The sequence below is a fragment of the Podarcis vaucheri genome (genome assembly GCF_965113315.1).
Source record: "Podarcis vaucheri genome assembly, chromosome: 9".
In the NCBI taxonomy this organism is placed as follows: domain Eukaryota; kingdom Metazoa; phylum Chordata; class Lepidosauria; order Squamata; family Lacertidae; genus Podarcis; species Podarcis vaucheri.
In genome coordinates, this window is record NC_138767.1 from 41,355,004 (window position 1) to 41,376,444 (window position 21,441).

General features: G+C 42.1%; 1 protein-coding gene across 5 annotated transcripts in view; it reads left to right on the forward strand.

Moving 5' to 3' along the window:
• TMEM131L (transmembrane 131 like) overlaps positions 1-21,441 on the forward strand; it is a 73,127-nt gene that overhangs the window by 37,096 nt on the left and 14,590 nt on the right. For all 5 annotated transcript variants that reach the window (XM_082237538.1, XM_082237535.1, XM_082237536.1 and 2 more), the window contains 15 exons: positions 3,123-3,200; positions 5,612-5,765; positions 5,874-5,932; positions 6,317-6,425; positions 7,521-7,626; positions 9,818-9,971; positions 10,587-10,757; positions 11,328-11,397; positions 11,892-12,009; positions 13,722-13,860; positions 15,329-15,438; positions 16,182-16,254; positions 18,683-18,825; positions 19,151-19,293; positions 19,685-19,871. In XM_082237538.1, coding sequence (XP_082093664.1) covers positions 3,123-3,200; positions 5,612-5,765; positions 5,874-5,932; positions 6,317-6,425; positions 7,521-7,626; positions 9,818-9,971; positions 10,587-10,757; positions 11,328-11,397; positions 11,892-12,009; positions 13,722-13,860; positions 15,329-15,438; positions 16,182-16,254; positions 18,683-18,825; positions 19,151-19,293; positions 19,685-19,871 — 1,814 coding nt within the window. The remainder of the gene's footprint in view (positions 1-3,122; positions 3,201-5,611; positions 5,766-5,873; positions 5,933-6,316; positions 6,426-7,520; positions 7,627-9,817; positions 9,972-10,586; positions 10,758-11,327; positions 11,398-11,891; positions 12,010-13,721; positions 13,861-15,328; positions 15,439-16,181; positions 16,255-18,682; positions 18,826-19,150; positions 19,294-19,684; positions 19,872-21,441) is intronic.

Sequence of the window (21,441 nt, forward strand, 5' to 3'; positions counted from 1 at the left end):
TGCTTTGTTTTTCAAAAAGAACTGTACCTCAGCTTTCTGTTTAATGTTAATGGAAATGGTACCATGGGGTTTTAAGGGCTATTGTTGTTGATTCTTGGCAGAATATTGTAGTGGGGAGGGAGATAGTAGTATTGTTGATGATAGCATCTCGCTCTGCAACAGTACAAATGGAGGAACAATAATCATTCCTGTGAGTTGCACAATTGACCACTGACCACTGAAACCCCAGGTACTATGCACACATATCCTTGTTTCATTTCCTGCGTTGCCCTTTGCTGCTCTCCAGTACAGTGGTACCTCTAGTTGCAGACACGATCCGTTCTGGGGTGCCATTTGCACCCCGAAAAGTCTGCAACTAGTGCTGCGCTTCTGCGCAAGCGTGGAGCAGGATAGAGCACTTCTACGCATGTGCGAAGCATGCAGAACGCTTCTGCACGTGCACATGGGCCGAAACCCGGAAGTATACACTTCTGGGTTTGTCGCGTTTGCAACCCGAAAATCTGCAACGTGAAGCAAACACAACAAGAGGTATGACGGTACACTAGAAGTAGCTGCTCTTTGGAATAACAATATTTCTTACTTCTCATTGCTGATTATATATAGATTTGTAGGCAAATGGAAGTATAATAACAAAACAAAACAAAAATTGCCTACCAGGCAAAATGTATGGAAGTAACCTTCATTCTTCGTGCCCTATAGCACACACTCAACCCCCCCCCCAAATCTGGCCCACCAGCCCCAAAATGTTGGTAAACCCTGATGTGGACCAAACAGACAGGCTGTGCAGATCAGAAGAGGCCAGGATTTGAATAAGCTCCTTTGTGTATTCCAAATCTATGGCCACACACACAATGTCTTGTGATAAACCCTTGAGAATAGAGTATTTAATTTCAGCATCTTGCTTTTCTCTCCGGATCAATCTCTACCTGCTTCCCACCCCACCAGCCCAAGAAAAAAGAGACAGAGAGAAAGCAACACATTCTCTCCACTTCCTCTTCAAGGCTCAGATCAGCAGCTCGCGTAGCAGTCTGAGCTTTAAAAAGCACCTAGAGGTGAAAGAGGAAGTGGGGAGAGGGCATCAGATAAACCAGTTTCCTCCCTCTAGTTCTATGTACTTCTCAAGGGGAATAGGTAACCGCCCTCAACTACCTCATGATTAGTGTGTGTGTGTGAAGGGGGGGGACTCGAGGTCTTGCAGTCAGCGGGACAAATCCTGCGCAGTGCCATTGTGTCCAGAGTTGTCACACTGGAGACTGTAGGTTCCAGTACTATTTCCAGCATTTCTGGGCAGGACCTGGCATTCAAAATTAGTGTGTTTTTTAAAGAGTGTTGCTCAGGGTCTCTTTCCTAACTTTGCCACAGCAAATAAATTTTAAAATTTAAAGAATTGTCCAGCAGCACCTTAGAGACCAGCTAAGTTTGTTCTGGACATAAGCTTTCGTGTGCATGCATACTTCTTCAGATACCATGCACACAAAAGCTTATACCCAGAACAAACTTAGTTGGTCTCTTAAGGTGCTACTGGATATTTTTAAATTTTATTTATTTATTTCGACTGTGTCAGACCAACACAGCTACCTACCTGAATCCTTTGCCACAGCAAGTTTCTTTCATATTGCGACCCAGCTCCTCATTTGTACATTAAAAAAAAATAAAAATCTGGTGTTAAAATATTGTTAGAATCTTCGAAGTCAAATAATCTTGAAATCTATAGCTAAAGATTAGGTTAGTTTTTCTCTAATGGTTGCTAGGCCAGTGCCAGCTGGGATGTCATCTTGCTGAGTTTATACTTGAAAACTTGACTGGAAGCATTACATGCATTTTATAAAGGGAGAAGCTACGTGAGTGCAAAAAACAAACATGCCTACCGTTACTGAAATGTGTAACAATGCTTGTGGGTCTTCCTTGTTGGGAAACATCTATGTAATTGTTCTGCTGCTTGTCCAGCAGCAGCAGCAGCAACAATGATTTTCATAATCTGGTTTGAGCCACTTTTTATGCGTCTGCTTTGCACAGAGCAAAGTTTTGTTTGCAAGTATTTAAAACACACACAGAGGAAAGGATGGATTTGTATTTATTTATCCCTTAAAGTTACTTTAAATGCTTTATGAAATTATTGCAAACTCGATCACTGGCTCTGCCTGCTGTGGCAGAAGCAAGGGGAACAGGTTTGCTATATTAAATGTGGCAACAGAAGTGTACTGGCTTTAGCGTTAATAACACTAAGGCAGTTTATTCTGTAACATAACAGCTACGCAGAAGATACTCTGTTCTTTGAGAGTTGGCACTGAAGATGTTCTGCAATTCTTATTGCATGGATAAGTGGCTGTTCATTGTGAATGTTTATGTGAAGGTTTCTGATGGTTCTCATGTATCTATAACTGACAAAACCATTTATTGTTCCCACCTTTTGACCTTGAATTCCTGCAAAATGTGCTGGGTTTAGGAGAAGAAATTGAGATTCACATTTGAAAAAAAGAACCAGCTAATAATTAAGCAGTTAAATAATGGTATGATTAGATGTGCTATAGCTCCCCCTCATGGGTATTTGAAAGGATTCTTAACCAGAAAATAAATTGGTATAATGGAAAGCTGACTTTGGCAATGGTACTGTTCATTAGTGAATTTAATTTCAAAATACCTGATTTATATAGAGTATACAAGCTCTAAGTATCCTTGAGGACCAAATTTAGGACCATAAGTTGCCATATTTGTTTGAAAATAGATCCGTTTTTTGGCGTATGGTTGAATTTGCTAAAATATTTTAGGTATGTAGCAATGTAATCGACCACGTAAAACACAGAAGGCAACTATAAAAAGTTGTCAGAATTATATAATTGTCAAGGTTGCTGATAATAAAAATGTAGAGTTCATTATCACATTTATTATAACACTTTTATCTAAGGAGCTCAAGATGGCATACATTGCTTTCCCCCTCTCATCCTCACAATAACCCTAGCAGACGGACAGACACTGGTTCAAAATTACCCAGTGAGCGTCACGGGCAAGTGAGGATCTGAAACCTGGTCCTAGTCTAACATTCTAAGCACTCCATCACATGTCTACACACCATACTGGTTTGACCTTCTTTCAGACTGTGGTTTTTTTGTTTGTTTTTCCAGGCAGAAACTAGGAATGTCAGTCACTTAAAAGTTCGTCTTGAATGCCGATTACTGAACAAATTGTATCAGCATTTTAAGGTACGGTGTATACTTTTCTTCCTAAATCAGAGACTACACCAGCCACACAGAGCTCAGCTAGTTAAGCTGGACTCAGCTGTGGTCTTGAAGTAGCCTTTACTTACTGTTTTGGGGGCATCAACGTATATGAACAAGGGTGAATCCTTAAGGCTAATTCAGGATATTTTAGCTTCTGTGACAACTTTGGAAGAAGAAGAAGAAGAGTTTGGATTTGATATCCCGCCTTTCACTCCCTTTAAGGAGTCTCAAAGCGGCTAACATTCTCCTTTCCCTTCCTCCCCCACAACAAACACTCTGTGAGGTGAGTGGGGCTGAGAGACTTCAGAGAAGTGTGACTGGCCCAAGGTCACCCAGCAGCTGCATGTGGAGGAGCGGAGACGAGAACCCGGTTCCCCAGATTACGAGACTACCGCTCTTAACCACTACACCACACTTTAGGTCTATTCCATGGAAGAGCTAACCCAGGATATGGATGTTTTGGTTGAGAGCAAGGAGTTAGACCAAATGACCCTCGGGGGTCTCTTTCAACTCTACCGTTCTGTGATTCTATGTGACACTGCACTGGGAAGTAGGTGCCTAAGTGATATTGTATGCTGAGATTACTCTGTAGTTGGAGCATTACTTCCTCAAAGCACTGATCCCTTTTATCCTGTGTATGCTGGCATAATGAGCAAATTACGTTGGTACACTCTATGTAGTGCACTGAATTCTTTGGGAATTTCCCCCATTGATCTTGCCAACTGTGATCTGACTGGCATCATTCACTTTTTGAATTGCAGCCTATCTTTGGCCGTTAAGAATGTCTTACGCCAAATCTGATGCTGACCGTGCAAATAAGCCATAACATCATTATGAGGACTATGTCTTAGCAGTGCCATTTTTATGGCTGCATGCCATCAAGTAGATCCAATCTAGATGGTGAATGGCTCAACAAATCCTTGCAGTTCCAACCTGAATATTGTTGTCTTTATAAGGAAGACAACAATATTCAGGTTGGAACTGCATGGATTCATTGAGCCATTCACCATCTAGATTGGATATTTCTTATTCCCAAATCTTTGCTTATTCCCAAATATTTTCTCTACGGGAAATTACCAACTACCATATTGACCTAGGCTCTATCTGCTCACTGTAACTTTAATTCAGTGTATCTGTTTTCTTCCAGCATGACTGCTTCCTTTTTAGTTTCTGCCTCTTTACCTCTATCACACACAACTTAGAAAACCACTCTGCCTATTTTAGAACATAAATTCTGTGATTTCCTGTTTGCTTACATTGCATATATACATACATACAATCTATCATATATTTAAAGATGTACAGTATAAGACAGACTGTCCTTTGCTTGTCATCAGTGTGACCTGAAGATTAGCTCAAAGTTTCTTGTCACCAGTTCCCACATTTTACCATTCATAGGAGCCAACTCCTAGGGGCCAAGTGGTTTTCGCCCCCCCCCCGTAAAATAATTGAGGGGGCTGCCCCCCTTAAGTTTATGGGCACTGCCCTTCAAATGGTGTGCATGCACCGCATCATGTGATCGATTATGTAGGGTGGGGTTTACCTGCCCCCCCCAATATTTTATTTAAGTTGGCACCCCTATTGCCATTCCATGTCAAGAAGTGCCTAACAGTTAAAAGGCACACTCTTACTGGAATATACTTTTGTGGATTAAGAAGTGGAGGTCTGTCTTGTCCACTGTCCATATATGCCTGTAGATTTACGGTAATTCTCTTTTGAAGGTGCTAAACTAACTTTTAGAAGAAAGATATAATGGTCACATTAGAAAACTGTGTGTACATGTCTATTTACACTTATGTACCCACCCATCCTGGTCCCTGCTCCTGCCAACCTAGCAGTTCAAAAACACGTCAAAGTGCAAGTAGATAAATAGGTACCGCTCTGGCGGGAAGCTAAATGGCATTTCCGTGCACTGCTCTGGTTCGCCAGAAGCAGCTTAGTCATGCTGGCCACATGACCCGGAAGCTGTATGCCAGTTCCCTTGGCCAATAAAGCGAGATGAGTGCCGCAACCCCAGAGTCGGTCACGACTGGACCTAATGGTCAGGGGTCCCTTTACTTTTACTTTTTACCCACCCATCATTTTTGTTTCCTTAACTGTGTATAGCTAGAGGATTTCCAGTGCAGAATGTGAGGAGGAACAGTATTTATCCTAAAGAGGCAGAATGTATATCATGCTGTCCCATTGCTGTGCATTTGTAGCAGAGCATTATTTCCTAAATTAGTATAACTTTCTCTTCAGATTCCCAGCAAAACACTTCCTCTTTTGGCATGCTAGACACCAGGATTTTTTTAAAGGGACCATAGCAGGTTAAGTCTTGCAGTTCTGAATGAATCATTCTGATTGTTCTCATGTGAATAATTTTTTGGATTTCCCTTTCTGTTTTGCATTAGAGTTGCTGCTTTGCATCTGATGGCCTAATGCTGCTAGAGATAAGCTTAATGGTCAAAATGGAAAATATGCAACATGAATTTGTGGACCTTAGACAGTACTTACTGGAAAACCTTTTTGTAGTTTATGTAGCAATGGACAAAACACAGACCTCTGGTAAGTCCAAGATGTGTCTGCATGTATGTTTCATTGATACAGTATGTTCTTGCAGTAATGGACAAAAATATGGTTTGACCTTTTGACTGTTATTCTTTTTTTGAACAGATGATTCCCCAGTAGTCTTGTATGTGTTGCATTCAGGGAGCAACCTTCTTTATGTGCAGGTAACTTTTTAAAAAATATATAATTTAGTACAGGGGTTCTTGTGGTCCAGGGAACCCTAGGGAGTCCATGGATGGCTTCAGGGGTTCCTTGAACCAGGTGCAATTTATCCCATCCAATGTTGTAAATGAAACTGCATGTAAAATTGTGTATATGTTTGTGTGCATTTTTCTGGGAAATGAGTCTATAGCTTTTATCAGATTCACAAAAGGGATCCACGTCTGATTGTTAAGAGTATCATAATTAGCTTAAGAACTATCCTTGGGTGAATGTAGATGATTTGAGATTTGATCTGACAAATTGCAGTTTAAATTGCCATGAAGATGAACTTCACAGCAGCTAAGGCAGTTACAGCATTATACTAATGTAATGTGATTTCTTTGTAGGATGTAAAACACTTGTCACAGGAAGGAAAATTTTCTGTGCAGTTTGAGCCAATATTGCTGCCATCACTGACCACAAATTTCACAAGAGTTGCTTCTGTTGTTTGTAAAGGTACAGTGTATTCAATACAACATAGTCTGATGTATACTTTCCCCATTATACAATATGACAAAGTTTATTAAAGAGGATATGGCATGTAACAGATACACTTCCTGAAGATTATATATTAAGTGTCCATTTTCATGACCACTTCTAGCACATCTCTCCCCCCCCCCACCCCCCGCAGCCCCAAAAAGAGAGATGTAAAGTTCAGGACATCTTGAAGCCATGGAATAAACTTTTTTTGTGCAGTGGTGTGTGGGGAGATGAAATAATTGCATTCTTGTCAGAAATACTTGCATTCTTGTCAACTTAAGCTTGCCTGCTGGTAACTTGCACAAAAGTTGATGGCACTTAGTGCTGTGCTGTAAATCTATTATGTGCAATGTACCTACAACACAATGTTATGTACTATGTTTATGAAATTTACAAATGCCTTGGTTTTATTCATAAACAAGGACAAATGCTTTAGGAGTGTGCACAGATCTCAAGATTTGGCTTGTATTTGAGCATTAAAAAATAATTCCATTTTATTTCTGAGTCACTCTGTGCAACTTTGTATATCAATCTGTAATTCTGCTCCTCCAGCACTTGGTATAGAACTGCAGTCTGCTGAAACTCCACATTACCTAACAGTGCACTGGTGTTCATCAGTTGGGGAAAGAAGCTCTTAAAATTGTAGTAAACAAATGGGCTATGGGCTCACATTATTGTGATGCAGAAACAGAAGGAGGAATTCCGTAGTATAGCCTGATTGCACATAATAGGGCTGATGTGGTTAAGCCCCATTGAAGTCAGTGGAACATGCTTCTGGAGTTAACCTGCAAAAGCTCAGACAAGAAATCTCTCATAACGAGAGAGATTTAGTCATTTTGAACCCACATTTGTTTGATTTGTATCACATTCCATCCCAATCAGTAATATATCCTGAGATACTGGCATAACTGTGCAGGAAAAATGGAACCCTTTGAACACCCAATAAAACGTCAAAATGTAGATAAGGCTGAATCAAGAGCACTGCATTTAGCCTCCTTAGAATAACAACATTCTCAGACTATATATTAAAAAGTGTGTGCTACAATAAGATGTCTGTTTTCCTTGGCACAGGTACGTTGTGTGGCCCTGGAAGCAATCACACTGCTAATGAGAGGACGAATCTGTTAGACAGTACAGCTTTGCCAAAAGCATGCCATTCCCATCCTGTAATGGAAGGGTGAGTTTTTTTGTTTAATGCTGCCATTTTAAATTATTAAACATATACCAAAGCAAAGAAGTTGAGAACACTTTTTGAAGTTCATGCTCTATATAGTAATTTGTGTGAAAACAGAAGGGTGTTCTAGCTCTGGACTAGTTCATGTGGCAGAGCACAAATGACTTGGCAGGGCTTCTTTAAATGTCATGGAGCTCTACAAATCCCACTTCCACATTATATATCCAGGGCATATGGAGATTTCCATGTACAGTGGTACCTCGGGTTAAGTACTTAATTCGTTCTGGAGGTCCGTTCTTAACCTGAAACTGTTCTTAACCTGAAGCACCACTTTAGCTAATGGGGCCTCCTGATGCCGCCACGCCACCACTGCACAATTTCTGTTCTCATCCTGAAGCACTATTTCTGGGTTAGTGGAGTCTGTAACCTGAAGCATATGTAACCTGAAGCGTATGTAACCCGAGGTATCACTGTATTGCTGTCTGTCTTGAGAGACAATGGAAAAGTACACCTTTGGGGGTAAAGTCAAACTGTTGGAGAGGTGGTTGTAGAGACTAATAAGGGGAAGCCCTGTTGTATAGCAACTGGGGCAAGTGAAGGTGTCTGGTTTCACTGTTAGTAATACACCATGGCATCTCTTCTCTCTGCACTTCTCCCAGCGGTCACTGCTGTGGATACATGACCTCTCTTTCTGTCTCCAGACACTGCGGTTGTCTGCAATTGATTTCCACATGGCAGAGTTAATATTGCCAGCCTTCGTGTCACATTTGCAGACATCTCTGTAACACAGAGTGCCGCGCAGTGGTAAATTAATCTCGCAGTCTTCTTTATAAACAGAATAAAACTTTTACTTGAGAAAATAAAGTTGTTCATAAACAGTATAGTCAAAGAGCATACACAGAGTGCTCATAGCAGCTATCCAACTCTTCACAGAGGCATTGTCTTAGTTACTGATTAACTGGAGTCCTGGAGCCACTCTGCCTTAAACAATACAGATACACACACTGGCTGAGACAAACAGGCACTGACTGACTGAGGCCCATAGAGAGCCTGGCTACTTTTATAGGGCATTCAAGATAAGTCACGAGTCACAGTGACTTTTCAGTTTGCTGTAAACGGTTACAACTAGCAGGCTTGAATGATTTTGTAGGCCTTGCCTTACTTCTTCTGCTCTCAAGAACCTTTGTCTCATGACACAGAGTTGGTCAGCCGGCAGGCCTGGTGCATGAAGCCAGCTCCCTGTAAAACACATCTTTGGGAAGCCTGCCATCTTCCATTCTGTGTACATGACCAAGCCAGCTTATGTATGAGATATTTCCAATGTAGTGGATCTAGGGAAAGAAACACAAGAACCACATGCTGTGTTCTCAGACAGGACGCGGGTGGCGCTGTGGTTAAACCACAGAGCCTAGGACTTGCCGATCAGAAGGTCAGCAGATCGAATCCCCGCCACGGGGTGAGCTCCCATTGTTCGGTCCCTGCTCCTCTCAACCTAGCAATTCGAAAGCACGTCAAAGTGCAAGTAGATAAATAGGTCCCGCTCCGGCGGGAAGGTAAACGTCATTTCTGTGTGCTGCTCTGGTTCGCCAAAAGCGGCTTAGTCATGCTGGCCACATGACCAGCTGTATGCCAGCTCCCTCGGCCAGTAAAGCGAGATGAGCGCCACAACCTCAGAGTCGGTCACGACTGGGCCTAATGGTCAGGGGTCCCTTTACCTTTACCTGTGTTCTCAGATGTTCTACTTATGAAGTGTGCATAGTCACGTGATGTCCTGGCTCATGTGGAAGACATAGTTCAAATCAAATAGCATGGATAGAAGTTTCTTCCTTGCCTTCAAATAGGCTTTCAGTGAAGTAGTTCACATATTCACCTGTGATGCAAATGATGTATGCAGATGTGAAGCAGCCCTATCTAATTTGTGATCTTACCCTTATATTTACTTTGATTTCGTCCATTTGAATAATTCTTAATGCAACTTCCAGGGCATGCTACTCTCAACAGGTGGTTTATAAGTCTGAAAAATGTATGTATATACACACGCAACAATACAGAAATATTATAATCAAATAAGACAATATTATTAGATAAACATCAATAATAAAAAGGTACGCTTTAAAGATCCTGGTTAGACCATAAGGCAGGGTGTGATTTTTTTGCAAGTAAATAACAGCAGTGAACTGTTTTCTGTCTACAGGTATGTTGGAATCGATCCATTTGCAACGGTATTTTATATAGAACCACATCGCAGTATTTCTGCATCTTGGTTAATATGGTTTACCAACAATTTTGATTTTAGCATTGTGCTAAATGACGTATATGTTTCAAGAGAAACAAAGGATATTTTAAAGGTGAGTTTTTCTTGTAAGCCTCACTTGGTACTTTTCCTTAAACAATTAGCAATGTATATCAGCACCCCATTCATTAAAATCTCCATTTATATACTGAGTGTGTGTACTCAGCCCTAAAATAAAGAATTACTTCAGAAGAACCAAGAAAAGTTTAAATTGTGTTGCTGGCTGATAAATTGTGAACAGTTATATTAAAATGCTTACTTTGTATTTATTTTAGTCTGCTAGTTGTGGAATTTGGGAAGAGCTTATTCAGGGCATAAAAGTCCCAAGCTGACCAGATGAAGAGAATAGCTTATCTTCCCATTTCTGTATTCTGAAATGTTGCCAGGCATTGCCTGCACATTTTTCGAATCTTTCCTCATGGCAGGCATGGGGCTATCAGGGTGCTGATTTTTTCACCCATTACCAAATTCCATACATGCACAGCATGACTGTTAAGGAATGCAAGCAGCCCTGCTTATACATGAATAATTAGATAAATTTCTTTAGCTAGGGCCCAATCTGCCACTCCCCTGTGTATTATTAGAAGCAGAAGATAACAAACGGAGCAAGATTTTTCATGTAGATGTACTTTATATGCACTTCGTTTGATCTGATTTTTTTTGCCATTAGGTTCTGAACTTCACAGATCCTTTGACTCTACCTCCAGGATGTTGGAATGTGTTTTCCTTGAAACTCCACATCAAAGAATCAGTAACAAGTTTATTTTCCAATATTTTTGTGGCCACAAATATTGGAGTGATATTCGAGATACCGCTGCAAATTTATTCTGCTTTGTCCCAGGTAGTGTATTGCATTGCATATGTTTACAGTAGTATATTCTGACTTGCATACTTTACAGTTCATAGAGTAATAATTAATTTTTGAAGTGATACTATCTTTTCAGAGTATTAGATTTTTGGGAGGTTTATCCAAATTTCAAGTTAGGAAAATGTCGTTATGAAAATGGTTGAATGAAGTCTTAATTTACACAAAGTCACTGGAGCATCAATTATTCCTTCTGAATTCATTTTGTATTTTATTGAATAGGGTGCAGAACTCAAACCAGGATACTATGGAACACTTTGCATATTATTTTAAGTGGTGGAAATTGAAAGTGCACATGATTCTGTAAGCTAGTGGAGATTGTTTAAGGTGCAAGCACTTTTCATCACTTCCATCTAAGTGCAAAGTGGCTTAATTGTTTGTATTTTTAAAAACATTGGGTGTGGGGAAATACTGAAAACCATGGAGTTGTTCTTTACATGCTGACTTAAATACAATCATAGAGTTGAAGAGTTGGAAGGGACCCCAAGGATCCGACTCCCTGCAATATTTGTTAATCTATTTAGTGTTTTAATCAATGTTTTTCAGAAGGGAGATCTTCATTTTGAAGCCATAGCACATCGTGATGTGTACTGTTCCTTGCGAATGTCTGACACAGGTAAAAGCAGAAAAGAAGGATATTCCCATCTATGATACTAATGGATAAATAAGATGTGCTGTTTTTTTAAGTAAACATTATTTCTTTCTGAATGCCTAACTTCTTCTTGGTAGATTTTAGCAGCCTTCTGGTCATGCTATGTTGAACATCTTATAGTGAAGTCAGTCTGCTTTAGATAGTCTGCTTTTGTTCTGGGGAAAGGGGCAATGTAGATTTGTGAGCATGGCAGGGGTGCTGGTTTTGCAAGAGCCTAAAAGGGAAGGTGGGGCAGAAAATGGTGCAAGAGGGAGAGAATAATATTGGGGCATGTTTTTTAAAAAAATATAGAAGTTTGTGGTCTTGTGCATAAATATGGGGGTGGTGTTTAAGAGCTGTTATGCATTGGTCATACTATTTCTAAATGTGTTCTCTTTATGACTTCTTGAAATCAAATTTTGGAACAAAAGCAATAAACAAATATTATGTATCATTGAAACGGAATGTTATTCTTTTAGCAAATCTGCTTTGGGAAAGGAGCCTATCTCTGGACAGTTCTACATGGAGTGTGGATTCTGACCTTGCATATCAGCTCCATGAAAAATGGCAAAAAATTAAGCACAATGAAATTTGCAGGTGTGTATACAGAATGTTCTTAATTTCAGCATTAGAGTGGTAAAATCTTGCTATGCTTACGGTCAACGTGTTAAAATTCATGATATAGGGGCTAATACTAAATAGTCACATCATGCATTACAGAGGGTGCAGACATAGCACTCCTGATTCCTTAAGCATGGTTAAGGGAACAGGCCTTGGACCATAATGTTACATGCATCTTCTGCTTCATTCCAGTACCCCCTGTCCTCCTAAATCCCCATACTACCTCCTGCTAGCTTTAACCACAGTTCAGGCTGCAAGATTGAGAGATTCCTTATAGTGCTTAGCAATGTGCCCCTTCCTATGTGGGCTTTTTCTCTTTCCAGACTACCTCCCTTTTCATCTCTTAAAAATGCTTTGCCTCCACCACTGAAGTCAGGGGTTACAACCTTTCAATTACTTCCTTTTGCTGCTTCTCATTTTCTGAAATTTTCATCTTCACTACTGTCACTGGTGACAGCAGCAGAAAATGGCTCTCATTCAGTTGCTTCCAGTCGCAGTACTCCATTCGCTACAATGTCCCAAGTGGGAAAAGGAAATGATTTGGCTGGAAGGTGCCACATCAAAGAGGTCTGCTACTGCTGCCTCCTATAACAACCAGTACTGGAAGCCAGTGTAGTGTAGTGGTTAAGAGTGGTGGACTCGTAATCTGGTGAACCGGGTTCGATTCCCTGCTCCTCCACATGCAGCTGCTGGGTGACCTTGGGCTACTCATACTTCTCTGAATTCTCTCAGCCTCACTCACCTCACAGAGTGTTCGTTGTGGGGGAGGAAGGGAAAGGAGATTGTTAGCTGCTTTGAGACTTCTTAAGGGGAGTGAAAGGCAGGATATCGAGTCCAAACTTCTTCTCTTCCTCCTCCTCCTCCTTCAAAGTCTAAAAGAGGGACACAAGACTGGTGTCAGTGGCCAGCCCAGCTGAGCTGCTGAAGCTTTGGCATTTACCATCAGCATTGGTTTTGACCAGATGTTTATAAACCAGGTAGTTCCTGAGCAATAATGGACCCTGGTTAGCATTCACCATGGTTAAAACTGGGGGAAGCATATGCTTGAACCATAGTTAAAACCAACAAGGGTTTTGCATTGAAGAAGGGGACAAATGTGTGTGATTCTAATTCTTTCACTGAAGTGAAGGAATCAGATGCATTGTGCTTGCATCAGCCCTTAGAAGTGTGCAGAATTCATTGTCAAATTTTCAGTAAGTGGCCGTAAAACATTTACAGTTCTGTCACTCTTCTTTTTTTAAAAAAAGGTTTGGTACTGTGTTGCAGAATCTCTAGTAGGAGATTCAAAAGTAAAAGGATGAAACCGAAGATGCTAAAATATTGCAAACACAAGGCCATAATTAGAAGGCTCTTGGGGATTTCTGTCTCTGAAAGAGATGATCTGTCATAACATCGCAAGCCAAAACCTTATTGCTCTTTTTGATACTTTTTATTACATTTTCCAAATGTAAAACAATACAAACTACACAGCCTCACACCAAGAAATAAGCATAACAACCATTTCACAGCACTGTAAAATAGTTATAAGCAACTGAATGAAGAGATTAAACTAAACAAAGGATATCTGTCCAAAACGAAAATTGGGAGGGAGGAGGATGGATCGATTTATCACTAATGTTGACATAGCTAGTAAATTGAAATGGGCTGTCTTGAAACCTCTCTTATATATGTTCTTATTAACTCAACAGGAGAAATATTGGGGAGCTTGTTCAAGCGTCTCATCAGAAGGATCATAAAGAAGAATCCTTTGCATTACCTTTACCCCACTTGGTTACAGAGCTTGGTCTCACATTGAACTTCAGTGCAGCTGCACCAATGAATAGCATGGTGAGGCCATTTTTAGATTTATTAAAACTTTTTGACATAATTCCTCACTTGTCTTACTTCCATTTTTGGTTTTGAAAACAGAAAATTGTATTTATACTCATTGTCTTATACAGTTGTACCTTGGTTGACGAATGCCTTGCAACTCAAACGTTCTGGCTCCCGAACGCCGCAAACCCAAAAGTGAATGTTCTGGTTTGCGAATGTTCTTTGGAACCTGAATGTCCGACGCAGCTTACGCAGCTTCAAATTGGCTATAGGAGCTTCCTGCAGCCAATCGGAAGCCGTGCCTTAGCAGGGGCGAAGGAAGGCGGCGTAACACCCGGGGCAGGCATCGTTACGTAGGGCGCATGTGCGGCATCGCTACGTACAACGCATGCGGCGCACATAGCGATGCTGCACATTCGCTGTATAGCGGTTTGCCGCCGGCGCCACTCCAGCGCCGTACGGACTGTGCCGGGATCCTCTGCTTGCGGCTGTAGCGGTGACGGAGGTATCCCAGCACCGTCCGTACAGCGCTGGAGCGTAGCTACATACAGCACATGCCTGCGATGCCACACATGCGCTGTACTTAGCGGTTTGCCATTGGTGCTGGGATCCTCTGCTCGTGGCTGCAGCCATGAACAGAGGATCTTCCACATGCGGCTGTGTTGGTGTGATGGCTGCTCGTGCCCCCGTGAGCTCCTGCGGGGTGACTTATTGTTACCCCCACAGACATGGAACACGGGGTGCACTACCCCCCTGTTGCGGCGCCACTGTGCCTTGGTTTCCGAACGTTTTGGAAGTTGAACAGATTTCTGGAATGGATTCCGTTCAACTTCCGAGGTACGACTGTACTTAATGTCATTATCAGGCCTGTTGAGGTCTTATGAATTAACTGAAAAAGCAGGCTAAAACCAGCAGTCACCAGGTTCTTTTAAACTTTATGGGTCTATTAAAACCTGATAGCTGTGGATATATGAAATTTCACACAGACTGTGTTCAGATGTTCAGATAAAGTGTGATGTCTTGTCCAAGCCTCATGCTTTCCCCTCTCAGGCACAGTGGTAGCAACAGCAGAAGAGGGGGGAAGTAGCTGTGATCTTCTCTCCGGGAACCTGTGTGTTTGCTCATTCTTGTTTAGCCATGCTTTGGCTTAGCATCACATTCAAACTACGCCATAGCCTATATTGCCATTTTACTCATCGTATAATGCTTTCAATACTTTTAAAAGAATTTTTTTAAACCTTAAATCTACCTCATTCTTTTTCAAGACCCTCTCTTATTTTGAAAACAAAAATAAAAGGACAGTCATAATGGTTTTTAGCTCTGATTTCGCAATTTTTATCAACATGAGTAAGATGTGTCAATATTTCTGTACGTTTGTAAATATTTCAGAAAACACTCCAGATAGCAGAATTTGGGAGTAGGGAAGAGGCTTGAATTCTAAAACATGAAGTATTAATATTGTTGTTTTCCCCCAATTACTTAGGTAAAATATTTTACGCTAAGAAACCCTTCATCTTTCCCAGTTATGTTGCAACTCCTGCCTCTTTCTTTTTATCCTGATCCTCGCGCTCCATTGACTCTACTCAGCAAATGGTAATGAGAAATGGTTTCTTGTGGTAATTTAAGAAATAGTATAATCTGAAAATAGTTCCTTTCTCTCCATGTATTTGGGTGGGTGGGGAATGAGCTTGCATCTACCAGTCATGTTCTGTGCATGCAAAGGGTCTTCATGGTACTGGCACTAAGTTTCTAATGCCATGGAAGATCCCACTTGTGTTTAGGCTTATTTCACAATAAAGTGGTACCTTGGTTCTCAAACAAAACCCGCCCCAGAAGCCTGTTTGGCTTCCGAAATGCTCGAAAACGGAGCAACGGCTTCCCTTTGCTTGCGAGAGCTTCTTGCACTAAGCAGAAGCTGTGTCGCATGTTCAGGTTCTGAAAAACATTTGAAAATGGAAACATTTACTTCTGGGTTTTCAGCATTCGAGAACCGAAATGTATGGCAATGGAGGAGTTTGGGAACCAAGGTTCCACTGTACCATCCACTAAAATGTGGCGATTGAGGGTTAGAACCATAGACTTGCAGCGTTGGAAGGGACCGTCTCATCCAGCCCCGTGCAATGCAAGAATCTTTTGCCCAACATGGGGCTGATCCTGAGATTAAGACACGCAAGCCAACTGAGATATCCCAAATTAATAGAAGGGCCATGAGGAGTTGTCTTACTTTTTCCTCCATTCATAATGGAGAACTATCTGAAAATGGCTTTTTATGGTTCTTTACTTTCTATAATTTTTTTAAGGTTTATACATGTATATTCTTTTCTTGGTTTATATAGGTTTGGTGCAAATGTACAGTCTATTAACTTCACAACCACTGAATTTAGATTGACAGAAGATTATGCTCACAGGGTAAGCAGTGTCTCATATGTGTTTTTCACTCTCAGAAATGGAACTTAACGTGCTCTTTGCATTGAATTGGAAAGAAACAGCCACCACACAGCTGAGAGTCTGTGGTTTATGCCAGTGTTTCCCAACCCGTGTTCCGCGGCACACTAGTGTGCCGTGGAACGTTGCCTTGTGTTCCGTGGGAGGGAGGCGGGCGAGTCGGGCGGTGAGAGGCGGGGCAGCGGCGGCGAGCACACGCGGGGCGGCGAGCGAGCGAGCTCCCACATCCCATCGCCGCTCGCTACTGGGCCTGCACTTCCGGGCCTGCCCCAGGAGGTGGGGTTGCGGGCATCACGCCCTTCCCCACGTGAGCGGGGAATCCCATCCGCCCCCACGTGAGCGGGGAATCCCATCTCAGCCCCCGCGAGAGCTGGGGAATCCCATCCGGCCACGCCTCCTGGCCAGCCAATCGGCTGGCTGGAGGGGGCGTGGCTTGCCCTATTTAGGGCCGGAGCGGAGGGGGCTCGCCCTCTCTTCTCCGGCTAGCCCCATCGCCGCTCGCTACTGGGCCTGCGCATGCTCGGCGAGCACACGCGGGGCGGCGAGCGAGCGAATCCCATCCGCCCCCACATGAGCGGGGAATCCCATCTCAGCCCCCGCGAGAGCAGGGGAATCCCATCCGGCCACGCCTCCTGGCCAGCCAATCAGCTGGCTGGAGGGGGCGTGGCTTGCCCTATTTAGGGCCGGAGCGGGTGTGCCGCGAGATTTTTTTCATGAAACAAGTGTGCCTTTGCCCAAAAAAGGTTGGGAAACACTGGTTTATGCAGAAACACGTTTGAGCATGAAAGGAGTTGGCCTTTTTTTAATAACTTGTAACCTGCATTTAATTTTTGGATTGCTTAGGTCAGGAATTCCCAATCTGGTGGAACGCTCTGTCACAAGAGACTAGGGCCCTGCGGGATTTGACATCTTTCCGCAGGACCTGCAAGACAGAGCTGCTCCACCAGGCCTTTGGCCAGGGCACAGCCTGACTCCCTCCTTTGGCTATCCTCACAGAACTCTAGCCCAATTGGTTGCCATTAATCTGATTTGAATTAATTTTATAATGAAATGATTTTAGAATGTTGTATCATTTTATTGTTGTTAGCTGCTCTGAGCCTGGCTTCGGCTGGAGAGGGCGGGATATAAATAAAATTTTATTATTTATTATTATTATTATAACTGTGGTCCGTGGACCAACAGTGGTCTGTGAGCTTCATACAGGTAGTCTGCAGCATCTATGCATTGAATAGCCATATTGATTGTCATTGTATTTTTATTGCTTCTATTGTTTCTTATATTGTATATTACAGTTTGAATACTAGGGAATTCAAGTTGCAATACAAAACATACAAGACATAAGAGATGCAATGAAATACAATTAAAAAACATGCAGCGTCTAACTCAGTGGATTCCTTTTGCTGTAACAGGCAGGAAAAAGTATTAAGTAGTCCACCAAGGCTATCAGAATTTTCAAGTGATTGCAGGGGGTAGGTTTGGAAACATTGGTTTAGCTATTAAATGGAAAACAATTTTTGAAACTTTTGAAGTTATAACATTTATTTAATATATTCCTGATTTTAAAAAAATCTTCAAAACACATCTAACATTTAAAACTTACGCTTTGCATTCCTCAATGGAAACACCAGATAACAAGAGTGCTTGTAATTCCAGAAAGGGTTCAGGAACTCTGTTAAATGGGGCTTTATTATTCCTACCTGCAACACTGAAAACCTCAGTAGACACAGGCGGGTGGCACCTGTATTTTCTGTATCACACACATTGCTGTAAACATTTTCTCCCCTTTGTTAATGGCAGTGTCCTGGTATGCTCATCCTTCCCTTTCCCCTCTAGATGGGGCAAATAAAACACCGTATTTTTCACTCTATAGGATGCACCGGACCATAAGATGCACCTAGTTTTAGAGGGGGAGAACAAGAAAAAAAAACTCTCCTTCTCTGCGAAGCAGCAGGAGAAGTGGAGCCCCTTCCATTTCTCCTCCCGCTTCGCTGAAGGGGCGCTGCGCAGAGAGGGAAAGCTGCGCAGCGCCTCTCCAGCGAAGCAAAGTCAGGAGAGCAAGAGGGATCAGTGCGCACCGATCCCTCTTGCTCTCCTGGCTTCAGCAAAAGCAACGTGAAGCCTCTGGGGCACAGTGGAGGCTTATAGAGCTTGCATTCACTCCATAAGACGCACACACATTTCCCCTTAATTTTTGGAGGGGGAAAAGTGCATCTTATAGAGCGAAAAATATGGTACTCTGTCACCTCATTAGTGGAATGGGACAGTCAGGCTGGACAGGCGTAAGTATGCAGGACAAGTGGAACTGTAGTCTTTCCCTCTCTGCTTCTCATCTTCCTGATTTCCCTCAGGAGCACGGATGTTTTAGTAATGGTTCGCTCATGTTGTTTTGCAGGACGAACTACAGGAAGACCACGATTACATTGGATCTAGTTCGGAGCTGCTTTATTTAAAATTGCAGCCTTTAGAAACTAAGAGAGTTGGTGTTGTCTTCACCCCTATTGATTACAAAAGGGTAAACTCCCTTATACTGGTCAGGTAAGTCTCTTCTCGAGATTCTGTGGGGTGAATTAGGCACTGTTTTAGAAAGCTTTGTTTCATATTTCCATCAGTGAGCGTAGGCCCCAGGGCTACATCCAAATTTGATCTTTGGTACTTTCCCCCTAAAGCTTGGATTTTACTGTATATGTGAATCATAGAAATATTTCGCATCCACAGGAATTGTATTTGGTCTTGGCAAAGCACAGCAGTGAATTTTTCCGAAAGATGCCCACATCTTGCAAGATGGTGGGAAGACTGCTTTTCTTTTTTCCCTTTAAATTTTTATTTATTTATTTATAAAGGCATCCTTCCTTTATTGCAGGAATAATTTGACTGTTCTGGATGTGGTTTATGTCGAAGGCATTGGAGCCAGAGAGCTGTTGAAAGTAGGGGGAAGGTTGCCAGGGGCAGGAGGATCCCTTCGATTTAAGGTGCCAGAATCAACCCTTATGGACTGCAGGAGACGTGAGTGACAATCTGAGAAGGACTAAGTGAGATTAGTTTAACCAAACAGATGTGCATGGTTTGGAGGATAAAGTGGCCAGTCTCATGGGCACAGCTATGTGTGAATAACATAAACGTCTGTTTTCACATGCATAACCATGGTTGCTGCTGTGCATACTTAAGGTAGTATACATGTGCAATCCTCACATAGATGGTGTGCCCTGATTTAGGAAGAGTTGCATGTGAAGTATTACATGTCCCCATTCCAACTCCCATCTCCCTTTCATAATAAGGATGAAGACTTGAATATATTGTAACATAGTTGTAGGAATACAGTTTCTGCCACTTAGAAGTACCCTCAAGATGGCTTTTAATGATTACCTTGAAGTAACTTGCATTTTGTTTTCTTTAGAACTGAAAGATGGCAAGCAAATTTTATCCATCACAAAGAACTTTAAGGTTGAAAACGTTGGTCATCTTCCTATCACTATAACGTCTATGAAGATTAATGGGTACAGCTGCCAGGGTTATGGATTTGAAGTACTCAATTGCCAAGATTTTTTTCTGGCACAGAACTCTTCGCGGGAGATTAGCATTGTGTAAGCATTTGCCGCTTTCCATTGACAAACTGGCTTACTTTAGAATTGAGTTTAAAAGGAACCACACTATTACACTTATATCCTACCTCAAAGGAGCTCAAGGTGACATACAAAGTTCATATAAATAAATAAAAATTCCAAGAAGAGGCTATCCTTGTTTCTGACTGTTTGGAAGCACTCTATTGTGTCATTCTTTAAAGTGCTATCTTTGCCTTAAGGGTTGCAGAGCTTACAGCCTGTTGTGTGTGTTGAGCATTTTGTTTTCCAGTTAGGGTCATGCTACACAACATTGTAACTTTGACAGGGCAATTTCAGAGCTGAAGGAAAAATAACTTATCCTACTGTGGAACATGTTATGGGCCAGGGCAGAGCAGCACAATTAAAGGCTGTAGTGGGAACATCTTTCATTGATTTAATATCAAGAAGTCTATCTCCATTATAATGAACATTATTCAACATGAATCATAATTAATTTTTCTTAATTAACTCAAAGGGGAGAAGATCCATTTGTACCTTAACTTTTGTGGGTCCAGCCTTTACTTGAAGTCTTGCTAATGGGATGCTCTTGCTGGTACTGGTGGGGTGGTTTTGCCAATCTGCCTTTCCCCACTGTATCTCCCAAGCCTCCCAAAACAGAGGTTGAGAGTTCTTCGGGGACAGCATGTGAATTGGGCCTTCCTCCATTAAATGACTGTCTGCCCCAGTGTATTTACAAATAAAGCCAAACTAGCCAACTGACTCTTAGGTAAGGTATATGATTGGGTACTAGACAGCTGATGCGTTACTTCACTTTTCATCTTGCTCAGTTGGAGTCAATGATCTAGCAATATTCAGGATTTCTAACTTGGTCTCCATACAGTGCCATAAAGGTGGTGATTGTAAGCCCTTATACGAGATGGAAATAACTTTCATCAGATACTGTTATAACATATTTTACTCAAGATTTAATTATGAGTTGCTTCACTGAACAAGATTTCTCTACAGAAAAGTTACACCTCTGGATGTTTGTGATACAAGTCACAGGGAGCCTAGCATGGACAGAAGAGGAAAGAATACAGAGCTAGGATGGGCAAACTCTGACCTGTGGACCAAACTTGACCCACTAAGCCTTTGCATTTGGCCTGTGAGGCCATTTCCCCCAAACCACACCACCTGCCCCACATCTGATGTCCCATGTGACATCAGTTGTGGGGCAGGTAGAGATGACATTGCAGAAAGCAGGATTGAATTTGCTGTACATCCCCTGATACATGGGGTGTTCGATCCTGCTTGGTTTGGATATACCAGCAAGTTCCTGCTAGAAACTTGCTGATGTGCCTGAACCACTTTGAAAGCAGAACTGGATGGTGTGTGGTGAATTCAGTATTGCTCAAGCAGGATCTTCCCCCGCACCCACATGGGTCAGCTTTTGACAGGCGTAATGTCATTTTCCCATCAGGTGGGTGGCCAAAAAAGTTCCCCACGCCGACTGAAGCCAAGTGCTTTGGGCCATAAATCTTGCTGAGAGGAAGGGTGATGGTGTTGACCACAGTGGTTGATTGAAAGCACACAGAGGAACATGCAGTGCAGT